The sequence below is a fragment of the Haliotis asinina genome, chromosome 5, assembly GCF_037392515.1.
Source record: "Haliotis asinina isolate JCU_RB_2024 chromosome 5, JCU_Hal_asi_v2, whole genome shotgun sequence".
NCBI classification, from domain to species: Eukaryota; Metazoa; Mollusca; class Gastropoda; order Lepetellida; family Haliotidae; genus Haliotis; species Haliotis asinina.
In genome coordinates, this window is record NC_090284.1 from 55,131,462 (window position 1) to 55,155,643 (window position 24,182).

The window sequence follows — 24,182 nt, forward strand, 5'->3', positions numbered from 1 at the left end:
TCTCTTTGGATCGACAATTGTTGAGAATTGCGAAGAAAGCTGTATATTCAGGAACTTGAGAGCCACCTTTGAGTGGCATTTAGACGTTGGTGTGATGAACAACCTGGAGAGGTTCTTGGGTATAGAACATCTTTAGTATTAATATGAGCGATGTTTCAGTGTAGCTTGCTTGATAACGGTGCTAGTACCTACACTGAGACGTCACTCAGATTAATATCAAAAGTGTTTTATACACATTGTTCACTTGAGAGCCAAGCGTTATTAGTTCAGATAATGAATTATCTTCAAACACCATGACAGTCACCGTGACCGTCTCTGATGAATGTGATTTAAATATGCTACCACACTGCTAACACTAGCCTCAGACAATGTGTCTAATATGTGTGGCTAGGAACAAATATCCATGACAAAGGTTCACATTCAATGTAAGTGTTCAACTAAAACAGATGATAAGAAAATGATCTGGGAATTGTGGGTCACTGAGCATGTATAATACCAACCTGTGACAATTAATACCAGACAGATTTCTGAGAACCATTTCCCATTGTCACTTTGAACATATTCACAAAGCAACTGCAGTATTTTACCTTACTTTATTGCACTGACAAAAATATGTCTACAACATTACTGTACAGGGGTCTGTTCAGATTCATTTATGCAGCACTCAAATGTCAAGGTTCAACACAAATCACCCATTCCAGAGACAAAGCCCAATCGAAATGAGATCAAATTATCACATATCGTGTAACAGTATTAAAGGATTCCAAGACAGATGGATCTTTAAGAACTTGGTCTTCTAACACACACGCCTAAATACAGACATGACACAGCATGAACTGAATGCCTGTAATTGATAGGACTCACTGATGTCCATTTGTGTCCTTGCGAGAGGATGTTTCCTTCTCCCCTTTAAAATCTGACAATCTCAATCAGATCCCAGTTTGCTCCCCACTGAGTGCTAAGCTATGTTTGCACAACAGAGTGAGCCTCTTCTTCAGTTTTCTCCGATATCTTCAGGGTCTTTTTATCATCTGTCTTTGGCTCCTCGGCTTCTGATGTACTTGCATTTGCCATTAGGTCTTTAATGAGGATTCTCTTTCTCATCTTTTTTCTGCTTTTTTCTTCCATGTCATTATAGTGATCAGCAAACATAGCTTTCATTGCCTCCGTGAAGAGAGGCAACAAGGGGAGATCACTCAAGGTTACCTTTTGGAGAGAATATTTTACATCATAAGCATTTCAATATCTTCTGCACAAATATCAAGGAAAAAGGGACAAACAGGAAACACACAGCACACTTTCAATTTCACCAACAATGCTTGCAATTTGTAGTATGATAACATTTTGCTGCAATACTGAACAGTTCAATGTCATTTAATTATATTTGTTTCCAACTGATTTATATGCGATGGATGATAACACCGATCTGTTGCTAAAACCAATCTTTGTAAGCCTGACCACGCAAGCCTGACCACCCAATACTCTTATGACAAGCAGGTTATTAAAGACATCATGTAGCAGAGCTACAGATAACCTTTTGCGTCACCGAGTTATGTACTTGCTTGTGTTTACCTCAATTGGGTGTCATAACTTTTCTTCTTAGAGTAACCAAATAAATTGTAGCATGTACCCAGCTCAGTCAAACTTGGCATGTTATTTTGTCATTTACCATTAATTATAAAATATAATAAAGTGTAAAATGTTCTTTATATTTGATCTGCAATATGAGAAACAATAAGGAAGACTGCAAGTTGTCGAGGTCATGTCCTGAAATATAACATCTCAATATACATCAGTTAGTATATCTACAATATGTAAGATTTGATATATTTTGTCTGTAACCAACCTGTTATAATTTTCTGTTTGTCTTTGTCTTGGTGTAGGTTTTTTTAAGTTATAAAATGGGCTTTACTAGACCACAAAAAAACTGAAATGCTGTAACAGTCACCTCAAAAGTGAATAAATGATTTTAGTTTTAGGATGCATTTAGCAATATTTCAGGAATGCCACAGTGGGTGACACTAGAAATAGGTTTCAAACAATGTAACCATGAGGAGAACTTAACATGCAAAAAAATGCAAAATATTGCAAAATATTGCAAAAAATGCAAAAATATTGCCGAAAGAAAATGTCTTACCCTCATATTGTCGAATGCAAAGCCCACATTATCTGTGAACTTTCCACTGACCAATGGCAACTTTGCATATCTCTGACTGAAGTGGGTCAGCAGGGTAAACTTAGCCTCCATCTGGTGTCCTATTCCAATAGCTTGTGAAGTGGTGCTGCAACAAAGACACACTGGAGTGAGTGAGTGAGTGAGTGAGTGAGTGAGTGAGTGAGTGAGTGAGCGAGCGAGCGTTTATGCCACTCAGCACTATTCCAGCTAAATGGCGGCAGTTTGTAAATAATTCATCTGGACCAGAGAGAGAAATAGAGAGAGACAGCAAGAAATAATGTGAGAGAAAGAAAGAGAAAAAGAGTGAGAGAAAGAGAGAGAGTGAGAGAGAGTGAGAGAGAGAAATGTTTCTTTAAGCATTGTCATGCTAGTTTCACTTTAAAGGGAAGCCACAACTAGAATAATGGAACTTTGTTTTCACGCTGTACAGTCCATTTATTCACACATAAAAATGCCAAGTATTAACATATCAGCTTCACAGTTTTAGAACTTAAGATTTTAAACCTGGTATTGCTTGAATTGTGTGAAAATCAATTGCATTTCTTCAGCAGACACACCGTGCCCTATTTGTATTTATAAAGTTATTGTCTGCTACTCTATTCAAAATTACTAAAACAAAAATGGTCAGGATCAAAACCATTATTATCATTCAGATTAGGCTTTGACATATTTGAGGATGTAAGCTTACATTTGGATGTTGTTGTATCAGTATTTCGGTTTTGTCATTTGGTGGAGGTTTGTTTCTGCTAAGCTTCCAGCTGCAGCTCTTCTAAAGCACTGTTATTAGACTTCCAGCCTTATAGATGCCTTAATACACCTAAAGCTCATTTTAAGCGCTGTCAAGCTCCAACCCCTTTACAGCACTTAAATACACATTCATCTCTTTTGAAATGCTTTTAATGCACTTGAAAACACTTTTAAGCACTGTTGAAGCACTTTCAGCTCTTTAGCAGCCCTTCTTCAAGAGACAGCAAATTTAAGTCCTTTTCACAATGAATAGTGTTTAATTCTGCATGTGTTCAAGTTTCAGCAAACATGAAGTCCCGATGATCGTTGTCATTATTTTCAATTTCATCTCTCCACATGATGTTGTTCCAGATTTTTTAACATTGCCTAAAAACAGTTTTCAAATTAAGAACAAATCCAGCTTGAGTACCATAGGTACAGTAGCTCACCTTAAAGCAGAGGCGTTTAGCAATATCCCCAAAATATCACAGCAGGATGACCCCAGGAACGTGAGTTACACATGCGAATACTCTACGTTCACAAACACAGTTCCTTCTCCTGAACAGTACATGTAGTAAGAAAGCTCATCAGGTCAAGATGATGTAACCTTTCTTGTTCATGCTTGCCTTTGCATCAGTGTTATTTATCCGCACTAAATAATCATTATTATAGTGGGATTTAATTCCAACATAAGGAGATAACTGTAGAATTCTCCAGTTTTATTCATCAAATTAGACAGAATACTGACAAACAGACCAAGAATTCTTTTTGTGAATGCCACTGGAAATCTTAAAAGAAGACCTGATTTAAAGTTATGTTCAAATGAACACTAGAAAACTTGCTTGAGGTCGGATATGCCTTGTGTTCTTCAGCACAATTTCAAGATACTGCAGTGAAAACTGCTTGAATGATGCATATTAAACTTAAAGGGGCATTGATGCGGAGCGAATAATGTTTCTCGCCAACAGTCTAATTACGAAACCAAGTTGCAAGTTGGTCAGCACCCGCTGCCTCAACCATGATGGACAAAGGGACTGGGCACCTGTCCACATCAGCAGAATTTCTTCTCCCTAAACAGTCAGGAGGCCGGATGCCCACCATTTGCCATTATTCAAAAATATCCATGGTATTCCTTGTCTGAATGTAACAAAATATCCCAGCAGTGTAGTTTTTTTCTGATGCCTGGATGGTATAGTGACTGATCTAATTTGATCCTATTTCTGTGTTTTTCACCTTGAAATTTAATCATGTCATATGAAAATATGATGGCTACAGGCACGTAGCAAGCCACTTGTTTCACATAAGTCCGAAAGATTGCAAAGCTATATATATATAGTTTTTTGAGGGCTGGCCCAGCTGTCATAGCAAAAATCATACGTAAACTTTGGTAGCTATGGTAGCTTCCCTGGTTTATTATCTATGATATGTATGATAATAAAAGCATGCAAACGATTTATTTGAATTCATAAACTGAAAATGACTTTGCCATTGGTAGAGAAATCTGAAAATTTTCTTACGTAAAAAAACCCTGATAACACCTATTCACCCAAGTACACAGCAGTGCCTGTATGTATTCCTTATGTAACAACAAAGTTCTGTTGGTATCCTCAAAACAGTTTCAGCTCATTAGTGTTTTCAGGTTGCATGCGACACAGAGATTGGTATAAACCTACACATGTTATTTGTCATCATTCACTTGATGGTCAGTTAATGAATTTATAACAGGTTTAATTAGGGGTAACCCCACTCAGATTACTCGACAAAGGTTCCCATTTGGCATTTCTCCTGTATGGTGTAAATACTCAACATTATTAATTAAGGTCTGATGTGTAGTACATGTTATGTATTATGTTCATGTAAGGGTTTATCAGCAGAGTTGCAAAAACAAACTTCGATCAAAGGATTAACCAATAACACACTGATTAATTAATTACTTTTATCTTCTACAGCGGATTTGTCAAAAGGCAGAGTGTGTAGATGTACTAATCTATACTGTCACAAAGTGCAAGTGTAAAAACAACATCCTCCCTTCAAAGAATTAACCACCATTGCGTTGATTGATTGATTGATTGATTGATTGATTGATTGATTGATTGATTGTTCATTGTTGGTTAACTAAATTACTTAGAATGGCGGACATCATACAATTAGTTGCCAGGTGTGCTATCTGGGTGACCAATGAGAGGTTTATAAGGTTTTCACCAATGTGAAAGACCTGAAACGATGTGTCACTTTTTTGCAAATTAGACTGTTGTAAGACACACAACATAGAGTAGGATTATTTACCAGCTGCAGATGAATGGAATACGATTTCTTTTACGTGGATATTGATGGATACATTCCTGAACAAGATAGTAGCCTGACATTGTTTCTATAACATTAGTATGTTTTAAATTCATTATTTGCATTTTGTTTTAATTTATTTGTTGTAGCATTCAGCAGAATCAATATGACAGAAAACTCACACTAGATCGCACATAGGGTGTGTGTGAAATAGGATCTACATTGGCAGTCTAAACAATATTTAAATGTTACAGTCATGTTAGAAATATAGCATAAGTATAAGCAGACCGTGTGTTCTTTTATTAATTTTCAAAATCATACAAATATGACAATAAACTAATTAGGGTTAGGAGACAAAATATAAAGACATACATTGACTTCGTTATTTTTCCGTCCTACAAGTTTTATACCATTTCTACCACTGGCAGATAATTAACCTTCAAAGTGTTTAATTTGTTTTCATAATACATTTGTAATGAAGTAAAAATGACTTCACCTTAGTTGATCTGTCTACAATTAAACTCTCAATTGTGCACACCGGCTGCGCAACAGAGGTCACGAACCAGTCACGAATTCTGGGATATCATCCGGATACTCACGGGAAAAAAACAATAACAAAAGGAACAACCAGTCCATGGAAATTGTTGCGCATCAGTGCCCCTTTCACTTCCAACACTACATATCATTTGCCACAATTATCTCACTTGAGGGGCTGGTTTTCAAACAGACTGTGTGTCAAGGCTGCTGTTGGTAGTAATCCATTTATATCACTCTCCCCATATTTATCTCTTAATGGCCACTGGAATCTGTTTCCTTGGATTGTCAAGAATTGCTGTGATGTCTTCTGTCCAAGCATGAAATCTAGGGGTGAAACAGTACGCTCTTGCCATGGTGCGGTACGTATTGCATTACCAGGATTTCTGTTCATTCTGTTTCGGTTCATTTTGTTTCGGTTCATTCTGTTTCGGTTTAATATACAGGGTATGATGAAAATGCAAAAACCTGACAGTCAGAGCCAAACTTACAGCACATTGTTTCATAACATGCAAAATAAAATAACCATAATCTGTGTTATTTTTAGTGAAAAAAGCTGTCATAAAAATATGACTATATAGAAGAACGGTACGAAAACCAAAAATTACAAATTTTGGATTGCACTACAGCATATCGAACCAAAGGTAAAATATCGCTGCTCAAATTCATATAGCTTAGAATAATATACTCTGTTACAAGTTCATAGTCTCTGGGAAGTCATGATACACATGATACACAGGAGAAGTTCTTTGTTCTAGGGACTCAGTCACTGATTACAAAAGACATCGCCCTCCTCGTCCCAATACACCTGTCCTGTTCATAACAGTAATTGATCTAACAAGACAGACCTCAAGCACAAAAAATGATAATACATACATTACAGAGGTCAAAAACATTTTTTTCTGTTTATTGTGTCACTCATGTGCCCAGCTTGATTAACAGTGACCGCAACTAAAAGATCAGACAAATCAATGTCCACTGTGGGACACTGACATTTACCTGTGACATTTGTGCCTAGCCTCATCTTCCAGGTCATCCTCCATTGTAGCTTCATGGATCAGAAGATCACAGCCTTGACCTGCAAACACGAGAACGCCACTGAAATGTTGCACATATCAAGTACAGAGTGACTCAAGCCTAGGGAGCAATACATGACAATGTCTACCACTTGTAACCCTAGCCAACACCTTTGGGATATGTGGATCTCTCTGTCAACCTGATATGGCTACTGATAGGTCTCACTACCTCATCCATGGCATAAGTAATCTCCTCATGTTCCGGTGCTAGGCCATGAGAGTTGGTTTACTTGCCTGCTGTCACTAGGCGCCCACAGGGCATTGTGTCTCCGGAATATACAATCTTCCAGCCATCTTTATGTACAAGGGATACACCAAAAGCATTGGGGCAGTGATCCACCTCTACAGGGACAAACTGCAGACAGATAAACATATTTACTTGAAATATAACACACTGGCAAAGTAAATGACCTTCTAGAATTATTTTCTTCCCAATATTAAAACTGGGAAAGATATTCTGATCAATTATGACAAGTTGCACTTGACAACAATAATATTTTGAACTCACTTTGAAAAAAACTTTTCAGAAGAAAGGTTGAATCTGAATAGCTATTGGAAATTTGCAGAGCAGGCTAATAGTGATAAATGTACATCCTTTGGAAACAAGATAAATAAGCAATAATATCTCCTGCACTTTATCAATCAATATAATAAGTGAGTGGAAACCAGTAATGAAAAATTCAAGTTGGTGAACATTCTAATCTAACAAAAAGTTGTGTTTATGATCTTTACCGTTATAAACTATGCCATCATCAAATTTTCAAAGACATGACATTTTGTTTAGAAACAAACAGAACATCTGGCAATGGGAAGATATTGTTGATAATCACATGAATAAACTACTGAAAATCACTGTTGACACCTGTCATGTGCAGTTATGATCCTCTTGTGAGCAGTTACGATCCTACAGTGTGCAGTATTGATCCTGTTGTGAGCAGTTATCATGATACCGTGATGTTACCATGCACTCATGATCCTGCCACATAGTTTTCATGTTCCTATTTTTGTACAGTAATTATCTTGTGTGCAGTTAGGACCCTGTCATGTGTAGTTTTCTGACTAATCCTAAACTGTTACAGCAGAAAAGGAAACTCAAGGGGAAAAAAAATACAAAAAAGTTACACAAACACTGTTAATTAATTAAAATATTCAATTCACTTTGATTTAATCATCCTAAGATGTTGGAAAAGGGTGATGAAAAGGCATAAGCATCTCAAGGGAAGTCCTCAAAAGCATGTTTGTCCTTGTGAACACAAAAGGAAACAATCACTGCCATAATGCCAATTACATCAACATATCATACTTCACTGAGCTGCAGCTCTGTCTTGACAGCATCTAGTTTCTGCCACTGCTGGTTGCTTTCCTGGAGAGGGATTAGCCTGCAACAACATGATTAGAACAAATCTTTTATAAAGAAACATGAAACAAATCAAAATAGTCAAGTGATTAAGTCAGTTCTGAAGGTTCCCAGTTTGTTCACCTCATCACATGAGATATACACTGGGATAACTGCCTTTCAGATGTGAGGGGATTTGAAAGAGAAAGCCACTTAGGCTAAATGAAAAAAGTGAAATGTTTCTCCGGTAATGGTGCATCACTTTTATTTGTGCGTGTGACAATTTTTTACTGCCAGATGAAAAAAATAATTTTGACTTGGCCATGTCCAGATCATCCATTTGTCCACTACAAGAATGAGTGTCTGTAAGAACGAATGTCACTGAATCTACAACTCATTAACACATAATAAACTTCCCATGCTGTATTTCTGAAAGGAAAAAAAAAAATGTTTTTCCTCTCATGTCACTTTGTTTCTATCAAAAAATTTTAAAAGTCCTACCGCCCTTGTCACTTTTGAAAAATATGTGCCCGAGAAAGGTTTTTCATGCAACCTCACTGGTTTAAAAAAGATCAAACAACTTGACTGCCAAACACATCAGCAAACAGGCAGCCCTAGCTATTTTCATGAAACATATTACTGTAGAAAAGCTCATTTCACAGACATAACATGATCCTTGAAATCTCTACCAAACTGGTATGTTTGGTATATAAGCTTCACCAACACTACCTACCCATATCTTTTCATCAAAATTATCACAAACAGAATATCTACAAATGCGTACTGAATTATTCAAACAATCCTGCTCTAACACAGTCTGGTAAAAGAAGTTCATTATAAAGAATCTATTAACTGTAGTTAGTAAAGTTGTATGTCCCTGAAACATTTAACATGTTTTGTGCAATGCAACACTAGTACTGGTACTTGATAATTTGACTTAAATATTCCATCTTTTACAATCACAGAATACCGCAACAAATGATTTTGTATGATGGATGTATGACGCCAAACTCAGCAATATTCCAGCGATATGACGGCTGTCTGTAAACAATCAAGTGGACCAGACAATCTAGTGATCTACACCATGAGCAATGATCTACTGGGATACAATGATATGGGATACAATGATATGATATAAGTTAGCGAGTCTGACCATCTGATCTCATTAGTTGTCTCTTACAACAATCAACTGTTGCTCAAGACCGGTTTTAACTTGAATCTTCAGAGAATACTATAATAAATGATGAATGCCTGACATTGAACTGTTTTGTGTTGATGATGGCATCCATCTAAAACTGGGTGCAATAGTTGTATAGTTGAGATGAAACAGTATATTAATTCGATTTCCTGTGCTTGTCACATTCCCATTCCGTGACTCCTTACATCTTTGTTTCTGACTGTCAAAAAGACATCAGATATTCTGTGAGATTTTATGTCAGCTTCTTAGGCACAATGTGGCTCAACCATTTGGTTGGTGAGTGAGTGTGAGTGAGTGAGTTTATGAATGAGTGAGGGAGCGAAAAACGATACAAATTCATGTATTATTTTGGTTTAATGAACCTTAAAAACTTGAGAAGAAGCAAAGAATATAACTGTTCAGAAGCTGTCTCCAAGATACTGTAACAACTGAATAGCCTTATTCAATAACATAAACAGTCGTACTTCATAGAAAAAAGAAACTGTACCTTCCACCTCAGTTTACATGAAAAGGGCCTAATTTGTATTCTGTTTGGATCACAATCTTCAATCAGAGAGGAAAATTCCTGAACCAAATTGACTGGAGTGTGTCAGCAAGTTGAGTCTGACTTAAGTGTTAAACTGTATTCAGTTATATCGAGACTTGTCTGCTTCATGTGAGAGGATAGCTTGAAGTGATGTAGCCCTCTGATGTTTATATAATTAGACATTTGGTTGAACCTCCATGGGTGGGAAAATTGCTAAAAAAACATAGAAATATACTTCCCATCAAAATTTTACACTCCAAAAAAACACTAACTATATATATGGTTATATATATATGGTTACACTTAAGATTCATTCTCTACTAACTTGGGAGTGAACAGCCAACGTTATGGAGATGAATGGCACAAGGAGCATGCATCAAATTGCTGAAAAGCATGTGCAAATATCGTGCATGTGAACAATTGCACTTTGGTGTAAAGTTTTAAGAATTCACCAATTTTCACTGATTTTTATCATTTATTCAACGATATTTTATACAACAATCTTTTCAACATTATGAACATGTTCTACAACACACTAGTTCATGTGTAAACAGTACCTTTAAACACTATGGAATATTTTCCAAATTTAGTTTAGAACAGTTGCCTGAAGTAAATGGCTATATTTACCCTAGTGAGTCTAACATTTTCATAGGAAGTATCTAATCAGCCTGAACCAGTTTCAAAACCAACATCCAATGCAACCCATAACAGCAAACTGTGGTGCCTTAGATGACTAGGCAATCAGTGACCACAACTGACACAAGACAGGCCTGATGACCTACAGAATTTGTTTTTTGAGCGACTTCTAGCAATATTCCATCAATATCATGGCAGTGGACAGCAGAAATGACTTCACACATTGTGCTCATGTGGTCAATCGAACCTGATGAGAGACATGATAAGCGAATACTTTAACCACCCCACTGCCCCAATGGACAGAATCTGTGAAGCGAGGCTCACGTTATGTGGTCCTTGAATGTCTCCACATTGTTGCTGTAGAACTCCAACCATCGTCTCATGTATCTTGGGGCAATTACAGTTAGATTGGGGGAAGTCTGGTCTCTTCTCCTGTACACATTTCTTCTCTCACTCAAAATGCTAAAGAGGCCCTTAAAAAGAAACAGATCTACTATTTGTCACCAAAAAAGCATGTTCAGAGAAATCACGATGAGATAAGGTCAAACCTATTGTGTCAAGCTGTTGGTGACCTGGAATAAAGTTTCCTGGAGATGAGAAAACCAACAAATATATTTTTTGAAAACACATCATGATATGAAAGATTATCATAGCAGAAATAATAGACTCATTACTAAAATTACTCATTTGTCAATACAACATGCCAAAGATCGTTCAGTGAGGACACTTCAGTATGCTAATGTGCCTAGAGTTATCAGCTTGCACCTGTAAGGTGTTCATGTTTAGAGTTGTGACGATTAATCGATACGCAAGTTATCGCAATTCAAGAACTGCACGATACGATACATCAATACGGTTGTCGCGCATCGATTCAACACGATACTTGCATACTTAGCAGTCTATGAAAACACTGTCTCCCCCTCTATTTAGATTTTCGTGGAAAATATTGTCATGGACATGCTCCGACTGAGATAATTTTCACAAATTTATTTTGCTATCTGTGCAAAAAAGCCAGTTGTTCCATTTTTTGGGAAAACACTACTTTACTGACACATGCTAAACATTTTTAATAAAATGTCTTTCATGATGATGCGTTTTAATTTTTTTTCTTGGGAGAAGAATACCTTCCCTGAAATGATAACATAACAGCACATTTTTTCCAGTACTTTTATTTTTCTATATACAAGGACAAAATATCGTGATACGTATCATATCGTATGTATCGGACTACCAGTATCGTGATACGTATTGTATCGTGGCATGAGCATATCATCACAACTCTATTCATGTTAATTAATCCCAATTACATTAAGACATATTATTAGAGAGCCTTTGTGACATGTTTTGCACTGAAGTACTGTATATCTTTACTGTCTAAGTCATAACAGTCACTATTTTGTTTAATATGGATACCTGAAACTCCCAAATAAGTTTCAGACAGAAGTCTTCACATCCAGTTTCTAATATTTGAGTGTAAAAGATAACAAATATAGATGAAATGGGAAAAGACCAGAGATTAAGTTCAAGACATCCAGTCTACACAAATTTGAATACACCATTACATTTTCAAATGGACATACCCTTTAACTTGATAATTTGACACAGATATTAGAAACACTTTACTGTTACATTATCACTTACAAGATGGTGGTCTGCATGCATGTGTGATATGAAGACTGCCTTGATCTTGCACAGGACGTCGTCTGTCAGGTCACCATAGTGACGATACAGCTGTCCAGCACTTCCTTCTCCACAGTCCAGCACAACAGCACTATCCTCACTACAAATAACACGATGAAATACCTTGTTGAAGTGAACACACCATGTTGAAGTGAATGCACAAAGCTCTAGAGAAGGCACCATAGTTGAATCGAATGCACAATACTGAAGTGAATGCACCATGTTTACAATTTTACCAGAAAAATCTTTGTGTCCTAATATGGGAGGCAAACTCTTGATGACTAAGGTACTCATGACAGATGTGACAGTAGAACAGAAATGAAAGCTGGTTCTAGATGATTTTGAGAGGGGGTGAGGCTAACACAAAAAGAGTTAGCTGGTAGACATGATATTCCTTTGCCTAAAGTATAAAGAACTTTGAAGAATATTCAGTCAGGAGTTGTAATGGAGCAAGAGACAGGGGCAGAGAGGCCAAGGAAATTCAGTGCAATGGATTGCTGGCAACTTGGTGAGATTTTGAGTTGGGGATAACTGAAAAAGATTGTGAATATCAGAAATGAGATGTTTGAAACTGGCGTAGGGACAAAAAAAAATCAACATTGGGATAATGTTTTTCTGATGAAAGGTGTCTGGCTTTACCAGAACTGTATAAAAAATTACAGAAAGTTCTGTTTGATGGGCATTTCAGAAGTATGGCGAGTAACAAGAAAGTATGATTCTTTATGGATAACAACTTCACTTATTGTACTTGATGCGTCATTTCAGTATGGATTGATATACCTTTGTCAAACAAAATCATTTACACTAGAGGAAGTTATCCATAAAGAATGCATATCGAGATGTTGGGATTTGTAAACACATGTTCTCTGAATATGCATGTGATCCAATCAAAAATCACATCAGTAGAGATGGTGAACTACTGCGTGGCTGGAGTCTGTCGTTCATCCAAGTACAAACCAGGACTTGAAACTGACAAGAGTTTGCACCAGTTTCTGTCAGATTCAGTCATCCGAGAAAAATGGATGTAGTTTGTTTGCAACCCACAGACAAAAACATGTCATGTGTACATGTGTATGTATGTTTGCCTAATTACATAATGTGGCAGAGATAGGACTGGGGTGCATGAGTCATAAATTTATTTTGTTTATGGCGTATAGCCTGATAGGTGTTAATTTCAAATTGCATGTGGTCAATGATTGAAGCTGTGTATTGCATATTGTCTTTAGCAGACAGGCAGGCAGACATATAGGTGTCAATAAACCAGACAGTGAGCTTTCTCAGTGACAGAAGCTGCTTACCACTATCAACAAGTTTTTTTTATGTAACAAGTTGATTATTTACTTGTTTGTGTACACAACCAAGATTAGACTACTGCTCACGACATCATACTCCGGACATGCATACTATTCACGCCCTGCCAGCACATGCATTATGGGTGCAGCGCAGCACAGCTGTTGAAACCACTTTTTCCCCCTGCGCTGGGGGACATTTAGTGAATCGTTTGAACTCTGATTTTGCAGGCTTTTTTCTCATCGCATTTTTTTTCAACTTTATAGGTAGAATTGGCATTTTTGATGATTTGTTTCAGTAACTGCATACCAAAAGGCATCATAATCTGCACAGTTGTGTTTTACGTTGCATGTGACCTTTAAGTAAATCTTAACACCATGTTGAAGTGAATGTACTGAACGTATATCTAACCTTAAATGAATCAGTATACAACTGACGTTCCTCTGTTTACTTGGAATAGCTGAACCTGTGCCTAAGAATACCACCTCTGGGTATTTTGGCCCTGTAACAGAAAGGAAGGAGCCTCAGACATATACACAATTTCACTGAAAACAGTGTACAAACATTCATTCTTTTTTAACAAGAATTTTAGAAAATTTTCCCAGCCACCTAAAAAACCTATCTTACCTCACACATGAATGTCATTTTCTGATTGGCTAAGCACTCTTCTATCATTTTTAATGTACCCCACCTACAAGTGAGGCACATTTCAATGTACCCTGCTGCCAATGGCAACTCATGTGGTACTTTGTTTTAGTAGTTCTATATATTGAAAAACACTGAATCATGCATGATGGATGGAAATTACCAATTATATCCCAATGCAAATTGATGGAAGGGAGGTAGCTCTAGATCTGGTTTTCTTGTAGTGTCTGCAAAATGGCTACAAAAAGATTTGCCTCGCATTTCAAAAAATAAATTTTGACAAAACATTCAAATGCAGTCCCTGTGAATGTTAAGAAGGGGAATTACACCCAGGCCACTTTACTGTGACAATATCTGCAGGAATAAAAGGAAGATGCAAGATTTGAATCGTTTCATTCACACAGGTTCGGGCTCAGGGAACATTAAAGAAAAACAATCGAGGTACATCGTCCCATACCCCCTCGTCAACAAGTTATAATGTCATACAATCTATTTCACTGTCACATGTACAAATAGCAGAAAATATAATCACAGTTTAAAATGTGAGGCTATTAAACTGTGATAATTATTAACACATTGAAAAACATTTCACAAAACAAATTCATCAAATTCCAGCAGATTTGGTGGAGTGTGATTCTACCACAAGGCCTAGAGACAAATAAGGGAGATAACTCTGTCTGGCATATCATCCTCTGCATGTACTGTAAATTAACACACCTTCTGTTGATTGATGCTTCAGCCTGCTGTTTACATCTTCTATCAACTGGGGGACATTGGGCATATCCATAGCCTCCTTCACAAACTGTTCTCTGTCCAGCTGGAAACACTGATCTCTGGAAAACACAAAACAGGTAGCTATGTTTAATGTTCCCTTTGCTTCTATGTCCACAAATACATAGGTCATGACATGTAGAACAATACAGATCTTTACAACAAACACCAAGCAAACTTTTAACTACAAATAATTCAAAGCAGGTAAGAGCTAGCTATAGATGCATGTTGTGTGTGGCTATTTCTAGTAAAAAGCTAACTCAATTCATGTTTCAATGTCTGATTGAAAAAGGATACGGATGGGGAGTGGCACAAAACATGTAATAAGTAATTTAATTAGTGTATCATGCTGTATCAATACTTTACAAACTTGTACCATTCCAGTACATGTCCACTGATGTTATCATTTCGCCCACTACTCAATACTTATGAGCAATTTTGTTGCCACTGCACAACAGTCAACTCATGCTATTGTGAACTGCAAATGCATCAATGGCATACTATTACCCTCATATCATCTGTATGGTTTATAGCATGTATTGCTTCTGAGCAGTCAAATTGTCAAAGTTGTATGTCACACACAGTTGACAAAGTTTGGAACTAAGGAGACCAGATTTATGTGCCATACAGCTGGAATATTGCTCAGTGCAATGGTAAGCACTGACATAAACTTGGAAATCTCTACTACAAAGACAAGCAGAGGATAACATCAAAGATGTCTGTAAAAAGGTGTAGGCATGTGAGAAGCACTTGCACCTCCCTTTGTAGTTTTATGCCACTCTAGGCAACATAACAGCAATATCAAGGCGGATGACACAAGAAATGTTGTTTTCTTGATCTGTTGTTTCATGCAACACTTAACAACACTCCAGCTACATGGCAGCAGTCAATACATCATAGAATCTGGACCAGACAATCCAGTGATCAAAAGCATGTGCATCGATCTACATCGATCTAAATGGGATACGCTGACACTTGTCAACCAAGTCAGCCAACCTGATACTTCACACATTGTATCCAGGTGGGGAATTGAGCCTGGGTGTACAGCATGACTGTCATACTGTTAAACCAGGAGGCTATCCCACTGCCCCTAACATGTGAAGAAAGGCATGGAAGTCTTTGGCATTCTCTTACACACCTGCAGAGTTCCTTCTTGGGCCGCAGCTGATACTTGAGACACGTATGGCCCCAGATTGAAGACGAATCAGATGCATCATCCACACCAAGCTGTGTTGGATCCATGAACTGAGGTAACAGGGGGAATATAGTGGGATGCAGCAGATTCAGCTTGGCTTGTGTTGAATACAGTGCTAGGTGGGACACATCTGTGTTGGTGCTGTTGACGAAGATATGCTGCGTGCCTGGTCCAAAACTGTTCAGGAAGAAAATTACACAAATTACTGACAAATGGAAGGAGTATAAAATCATCTACTGGCACAAATATCCAATACATGTTAAGTCGGAGTGAGTGAGGTTTAAGCCATTATCAGCAATATTCCAGAAAAATTGTAGCAGGGACACCAGAAAATGGGCTTCACACATTGTACCCAGAAGGGTAATCAACCTTGGGCCTTGGACGAGACACACCAATGCTTCAACCATTAAGCTACCCCTTTGCCCAACACATCAAGCTTGGCTTGTTTGGTCAAACTTTGTTGTAAGTGGTAATGATACATGAAGTGTATTGATTGATCCTGGTGGTGGAATTAAACATTTCACACAAAATTCCTGAACAGTATCAAAATAAAATTTTTATGGTCTTCACACGCTGCCCATGCCTTGCAAAACAGTGGCAATACCTAAGTGGAAGGCTGACTGCAATTACAGATCTAAGAGTGTCAATGTACATAAAATTCTACAAAAAGTATATACAACTACACAAAGTTCTTTTTTCATTAATAAACATGGTATATAATTACATGATTTTACAAGTAAAAAAATATAAAATATAATTGTAACCCCTGACAAATTTTGGGCATAATTTTGCAATGATCCATCAACAAGAAATAAATGAACCCAGTAGGGCCTGACCCTACCTGCGCATCCACTGTTGATAGTTCTCCGTATGGACGATGTCAGCTGGGGACATGTGTACGATCACTTCCACGCTGTCTGCACTCTGAAGCTCTTTTAGTCGGGAACAGGAAGTCAGTGGTGCCAAGAAGCCATCATGGGGGCACTCCACAACTGTGATCATCCCAGAGAAGTCAGATATGATGTTTGATACCTCACTCACTACTAGACAGCTGAAATGCTGCTGAGTGTGGTCAAAAACCACTTACTTACAGACTCACTCACTTGCCTAAACAAATGCTGTAACCAAGCCTCCCCATAAAAATCTCCTGGATGAGGGAGAAGGTCATTCAAAAGCAAAATTCATACATTCATTAATTTGTCAACTGTGGAAATTACGACTGGCTATCACAGTGTTCATGAATGACTTTCCAAAGTAGCAGAAGTCCATCTGACCCACTGAAAATTCACCTTACCCCATAGAATAAGAAATAAACACTCATTTCAAATTTAACCCTTCTTGTAAGTGGCACTGAAAATATTAACAAACGTAAAATTTACTAACATCAAACATGTGTGATTTGTGAAATGACAACTTCAGTCAAAGTCAGTGTGACATATATAGTCGTACAATGAGGCTAGGGGTTGTGGACATCTGACCATTTACGAATCTGCAAGATTTGTCCAAAGGTCCAACACTATTAATAGAACAATGCTAATCATTTAGTTCACCCCGGGGTAGAATAGGTCCCGGGGTAGAATAGGAATTCAGCAACCAATGCTTGCCATAAAAGGTGACTGTGCATGTTGTAAGAGGCGACTAAAGGGTGGTCAGACTCGAGTATTTTTTTATATCAACTCATTTAACATCACAGGCTAGTAAGTCAAAGGAAAAGAAGTCACTGATGTGTGACAGGGATGCTACATGCCACACAACATCCCTTTACTGGTGTGTCTTAAATACACTTGCCCAAAATTTGCTGTTTCTTCTCCTCCGGATTTAAAACTTGATCTGGGTGAACCTGAGAACACACGTTTTATATTGACATGAAAGTGATGCAAATTTAATAACAAAAAACAAAAGAACATATAAAAAAAGAGTGTTAGTCATCTCTCATAGTCAATATCAAGCCTCACTTCCTTGAGTTATGTCCCTTGAATCAACACTAGAACTACTGTTCCCTCATTCATACTTGACAATCGAACACAAGTTGTTGATTAAAAATGATACAGTCATATGACATTATTTTACACCTGAACGCTGTTCAATACAGAAAGGTTTTGGCATACTTGAGACAAAAGCTGGTCAAAGATGACAACTAGACTAAAACATTGAAATGATACCCCATTCCAGGTCTGACATGGGCTAGAAGAAAAAGGAGGCAAAGAACATGATGCCAGAGTCGAGAAAAGGATAAAAAGGGGATGCTCATGGTGAGAAGAGGCAAAGAAGAGGATGTCAGAGTTGAGAAAAGGACAAGAATGGGATGCTCGTGGTGAGAAGAGGCAAAGAAGAGGATGTCAGAGTTGAGAAAAGGACAAGAATGGGATGCTCGTGGTGAGAAGAGGCAAAGAAGTGGATGTCAGAGTTGAGAAAAGGACAAGAATGGGATGCTTGTGGTGAGAAGAGGCAAAGAAGAGGATGTCAGAGTTGAGAAAAGGACAAGAATGGGATGCTTGTGGTGAGAAGAGGCAAAGAAGAGGATGTCAGAGTTGAGAAAAGGACAAGAATGGGATGCTTGTGGTGAGAAGAGGCAAAGAAGAGGATGTCAGAGTTGAGAAAAGGACAAGAATGGGATGCTTGTGGTGAGAAGAGGCAAAGAAGAGGATGTCAGAGTTGAGAAAAGGACAAGAATGGGATGCTTGTGGTGAGAAGAGGATAAGAAAAGGATATCAAAGTTGAAAAGAGGATAAGAATGGGATTCCAGAGCCGAGAAAACGGTTAGAACAGGATACATAAGAGCTCAGAGGATATTGGGAATTGGATGCTATTTCTGAGAAGAGAAGGGTAATGTCTTATGTCACTGAATGACCTTCCATCAACTGTCACTGACCACTCTCCCATCATCTAATGTCACTGAATGACCTTCCACCAGCAGTCACTTACCACTCTGCCATCATCTAATGTCACTGAATGGCCATCCACCAACTGTCCCAAACATGGTCCCCTGAAAAATAAGCCATTCAAATCTCATGAAAGTTTAATTGATCAACATTAAACCAGAGCATATCAATCATATCAACAAAAAAAAAGAAAGGCCTGAATCAGAAATCATCAGCCTATTTTGAAATTGATATTGCCTGTTGTTAAAATATTTCCATTGTCTACACCTTAGCACTTAAGCCAAAACACCTGATACACAAACATCTCTTTGTTATGATAAACACGAACCTAAATGACAATTACTCAAAGATCACATATCAACAGAAACTGGAACAATACTTGGCCAACAATAACAAATCATTGTGTTCTTAATGTTCAAGGGAGATAACAACTCACGTCTTTATTCCGAGATCAACACATTTTTCCAAGTTAATCTTCCTTTTCCTTGGATGAAGCTGGAAAAGTAAATGGACATCAAAGCAAGGGCAGGTATATTTCTTTGTATCCCGATTATGTGAGATGACAATGTGTACTGTGCAGCACAGCATAAATGTTATGTATTGACATCTGGAGATTCTTCTCACCAATATAATAATATTGGGTGATAGAGAGACATGACCTGGATGCTCTGACAGAATGTTCCCACTTTTGCTAATGGACTCACCTGACACAAATAGGCTACTGCTATGTCATCCACATCCTTTAATAACCTTGGCTTCTTGGTTTCTGAAGGGAGACAAAATAAAGACATGATAAACAGATCATCAGGTCCCGGTGATAATACCAATAGGTATTCCTTGTAAGATATGATACCAATGAATGAAAATATTTTAATACCTGGTTTTCATTTATCTCTAAAGAAACACTGCCCAGGTCGAGGAAGTGGAGTTGTAATATATGCTAAGACCGACTGACTGACTGGGTGTGGTCTTACGCTGTTCTTAGCAATATTCCAGCAACATCATGGCGGGGAACACATCCATATGGGGAACACACCACCCCATATGCTATGAACGATCTCCATGTAAGATATATGGATCAGTTGCACATAAACAGTTTGGATGCACAGTGGTTAAACGTTCATCAAAGGAACTGATGTGCTTACTTAACTGATCTCACTTAACTGAAACACAATGAAAACATGGAACATCCGACATTGCAGAAATTTTAGTGATGTGAGGCTTCAGGTTTGATGTAGTAAATCTTTGGATGAAATCGAAGTCCTTTATCAAACAATACAGTAAGGTGATATAATTAGGAGATAAACATATGGTTGAAAGAGATGTCTACTTTAGGATAAGACTTCATTGAAATTCTAAAAACCAAGGGTTTATCTACCTTATATCCCACAAGCTTATAAATTTGAGGTTAAACAGTACGCTTATACCACTGTACAGCAGATATACAACAAGGCCTTCAGTTTGGTCCTTTTCGGGTTTGGCATGAGAACTTACTTCGGAGAAAGTAGTGGCTGCCAGCAAAGACATGCATACCTGTCAAATTTGGACAAAATGATTTCATTTCTAGACAATTTAGAAATGGGTTTAAAAGGCTAATAAAATGATGGTAAGAAAACCAAAAATACCAAACTTTTGGATTGCATTACGGTATACCAAACCGATGGCAAAATACAGCAGTTTTTCTAATACTGAGGTATATATAGTGTTCACCCCTATTGTAAAGAGTGTTCTCAAAGCATTATATCGGTAGGGATGCCTGTTAAGAGATATCATGTTACAACATTTCTTCAAGTGACCAATAAGCTTTGAAACTGCCTCAAATGTACATGTACAAATATAGTTTGCCAGACTTTCAGTCCTTCAACATATAAGTTGACATGAAAATTGTTAAGAAATCAAAACATCCTTCCATGCCTAAGATGTACCCTGCTTGAAAAAGAGGCCATCTCCTTTCTGTTTGAACTTTATCATCACCACAAAAATATGTAAAAGTAATATTAAAAAAAAACAACAGAAAAACTAATCCAGACAAAGGAATCATCCATTACTATTTCAGAAAAAGCTGCACTATTTTTTGTGCATAACTATAGCCATGGTTCGTTCAGATCACCTGGTTCGTCAGCAGCAGCTCTCTCTCCATCGTGGGTGTGGTCCTGGCTAGTGGCCTCTCCTTCTCTCTCATTGCTATACAGAGGTATATACTCTACCTTCAATGCAGAGTCTGAAAAATCACCCTCACTCAGCTCTCTTTTCTCTGAAGAAAATTGAAAAATGGTAAAAAATGGCTACACATGATATGCAGAAATATTTTACTGTTTACATTGCAATCTGTGAATAAGTCTGTTGTGGTTATTTGTTTCAAGCATCACTGACACAGTACGCATATTCCAGTTGTATTGCAAAATCCATAAATGAAGAAAGTTCAAATTTTCTCTGGTTCTGACCTACTATTTTAAGTTGGTGTATTTCTTATCATCTGCACAAAAAGTAAGTCACTTTCAGGTTTGGGTGCAGAGAGAGCATATGTCAATGTCACGGCTGGCTGAACCAACATCTTTTCAGTGAAAATGAAGCAAGAGTGCTTGCAAGCGACTTAGAGAATAACCACCTCAGTACGAGTGATTATGGGAAATATGCCCAAGCTGAAATAATGCTGACACTGATGAGCCTTGAACATTGTTGTATTGAAGGCATATAAATCTTTTGTACTGACTACCGAGTTGGTATTTCTACTTATTACCCATAATGTAGTTTAAAAAGATAAAAGTTCATAATGAAAACCATCCATAGACAGTATTTACGATCTCAAATACCTGATTCGAATTCATGTGCATATTATACCTAATCTCCAGTGTTAATAACACAACTACGTTATGGCAAATAGTACCTTGTAAAACTGTTAAAAATACAACAAAACTATCTTTTATGGAATAACGTATCAACATTTGTTGACATGATTTTTTAATGCAATATCATTGAACTTAATAACAGCTAAAACATTATTTGGTCCAGTCAGGTCAAGTCAAGTCAGTGCGCCTGAACATCATTCATTCATGGGTGTCGGTGTAGTGTCGAAATACACTTTGGCAAAAACTTGTCAATATTTGGGAGCGTCAGCGGTTAAGAGTTGGGAATCTAAAAGACTACCGTCCAATGAACACATCTAGAAAACGTTTTCTGTCAAGAAACTCAACAAGATAAAAGATTAAACAACATTTTGGTCTGTGGAAGGCATGTCACTGTCACCTCATCCTAAGAAAGATAACTCTAGTAGACATTCAAGTCAATGGGAAGAATACGCCTTTGGAGCATATGGTCGACTAACAGAGATGTCAATAGAGATGTTGAAGCGAAATACACCACCAAACACTGCATCTGACAATAGTGTATGTACAGAATGACAAAAAAGACTCATGGTAGCAGTCTGAGGCAGAGAATGAGTGGTCAGAACAGTGGCATTAAAAGGATTTAACAGTAAATACTTTATTGATGGACTGATGTTGTTCCTCACCAACTGAAGAGTAACTGTTTATTCATTGAACACTTTTGTGCCCGGATATTTGCATTTGATGTGCTGGACCTGCTGGAACTCCACTGTCAGAGACTGAGTGAACATTTCCAAGATCAGAATTAGCCTAATGGCAACAACATTTGTTTACAAACAATGCAATTGTTTATATGTAACATTATTTATTTTGAAAAAAAAACAAACAATTATCTATAGCACTAATCTTTTGCAAAATAATGTCAAATAAAAAGAGTACTCGTATTCTTAACCATTATTTTTTCTTTTTGGAATCTCAGAATGTGTGAGTTCAGCATGCTCTAATTATCAGTGACACAGAAAAAGTTATCAATGAACTTGAATCATAAGGAGTCATGCTGTCAACCAATCATATTTCTTCTCTGCTTAGCTGACCAATCAATGCTGAGAATCAATAAAATGCATGTGTGATTATCACAAAAATAATCATCTGTTAATCCCAGTCTGTGTGGGTAATAAAGTATATGAATCAACACTGATCATACAACAAAAACATTGTCATCCATAACATATTTTACTTTCCTAATACTGAAACTACTATTGGATATATGTCAACTGACAAAGTGAGTTATACTTATTCCATTAATCCAGAATGAGAACATTTCCTCTTAATATGATGCATGCATACAAACACACACACTGTTTACTAACTGTAAAAATGTCTTTTCTCGCATGTGTACCCTCATAACTTTATAACTATGTTTTCAGTCATGACTCCTGACTGACATTGTCATAGATGCAGAGATTAAGAGTACCAAGTGTATTTTCTCCTCAATTCTCAGACAACGAAACTAAATTTCAAGGCTTCAATTGTTCTACCATGTTCTATACAGAATACTGAAATGTAAAACACACATGTTGAAGTGGTTGATCACTGAAACATGGTACTGTGTATTCTCAACTTTCAGTAACTGATATTCACTGTCCAGATATGAGATCTGAATTCTGCATAAATGAAGCATTTTATGCAATATGTATTCTGTTTCATGTAAATATTGTCCACAGATAAGATTTATGGATATACTAGGTCTGGGGTCCACTGAGCTCCTACTTACATGATTTGTTATCAAATCTTACATTACTTTAGTACCAGCAACAGTGAAAACAGCAATTCACTCACCTAGTTGAGCAATGGTAGTGTAAGCAGCTGTAAAGTTTTTGTAGGACTTGGTGATATTCTCCTGTAGTGGAAAAAAAATGGTCACTGGGCAAAAAAAAGGAGGGTAATAGGAGTGAGTGAGAGAGTAAAATTTTACACCATTACAGTAACATTCCTGCAACATCAGCGGAGGGACACCAGAAATGAGCATCACACATTGTCCTACAACTGTTGTAACTCTATGATAAAGCATGGGAGTTACAATCATCTTAAGGTTTCAATCATTTCGAGGAGTGTGACCCAGGATCATAAAAGCACAGATGCCTTGTTATTACAGTTGATTCAAGGGTGGAGAAATGTGTCCTTGGCCAAAGTTTCCACAGAAGGGTTTGGTAAGGGAAAGCTTGGCCTGTTACACCGGGTTTGAATCCCTACATGGGTACAATATATGAAGCCCATTTGTCACATGCCATCATATTGCTGGAATATTGCTAAAAGCGGTGTACAATATTACTCACTCACAAGAGAAATGACCTACAAGCATCAATAATGCTTAAAAAGCTAACTATTACAAATAACACATTC

At 37.4% G+C, this 24,182-nt stretch overlaps 1 protein-coding gene across 2 annotated transcripts in view; it reads right to left on the minus strand.

Moving 5' to 3' along the window:
• Positions 1–579: 579 nt before the first annotated feature.
• The window catches only part of LOC137284848 (zinc phosphodiesterase ELAC protein 2-like), a 28,462-nt gene continuing 4,859 nt past the window's right edge, over positions 580–24,182 (minus strand). Inside the window, exons 5-22 of one of the 2 annotated variants that reach the window (XM_067816867.1) lie at positions 23,619–23,679; positions 21,065–21,208; positions 20,449–20,487; positions 19,659–19,720; positions 19,391–19,449; positions 18,998–19,058; positions 17,861–17,912; positions 16,914–17,064; positions 16,016–16,249; positions 14,824–14,939; positions 13,873–13,963; positions 12,133–12,271; positions 10,816–10,964; positions 8,099–8,174; positions 7,030–7,150; positions 6,719–6,797; positions 2,138–2,282; positions 580–1,206 (exon numbers count right to left, since the gene is read on the minus strand). In XM_067816867.1, the coding sequence (XP_067672968.1) occupies positions 964–1,206; positions 2,138–2,282; positions 6,719–6,797; positions 7,030–7,150; positions 8,099–8,174; positions 10,816–10,964; positions 12,133–12,271; positions 13,873–13,963; positions 14,824–14,939; positions 16,016–16,249; positions 16,914–17,064; positions 17,861–17,912; positions 18,998–19,058; positions 19,391–19,449; positions 19,659–19,720; positions 20,449–20,487; positions 21,065–21,208; positions 23,619–23,679 (2,022 nt within the window). In that variant the 3' untranslated portion in view covers positions 580–963. The remainder of the gene's footprint in view (positions 1,207–2,137; positions 2,283–6,718; positions 6,798–7,029; positions 7,151–8,098; positions 8,175–10,815; positions 10,965–12,132; positions 12,272–13,872; positions 13,964–14,823; positions 14,940–16,015; positions 16,250–16,913; positions 17,065–17,860; positions 17,913–18,997; positions 19,059–19,390; positions 19,450–19,658; positions 19,721–20,448; positions 20,488–21,064; positions 21,209–23,618; positions 23,680–24,182) is intronic. The other variant, XM_067816868.1, reaches the window with a different exon arrangement.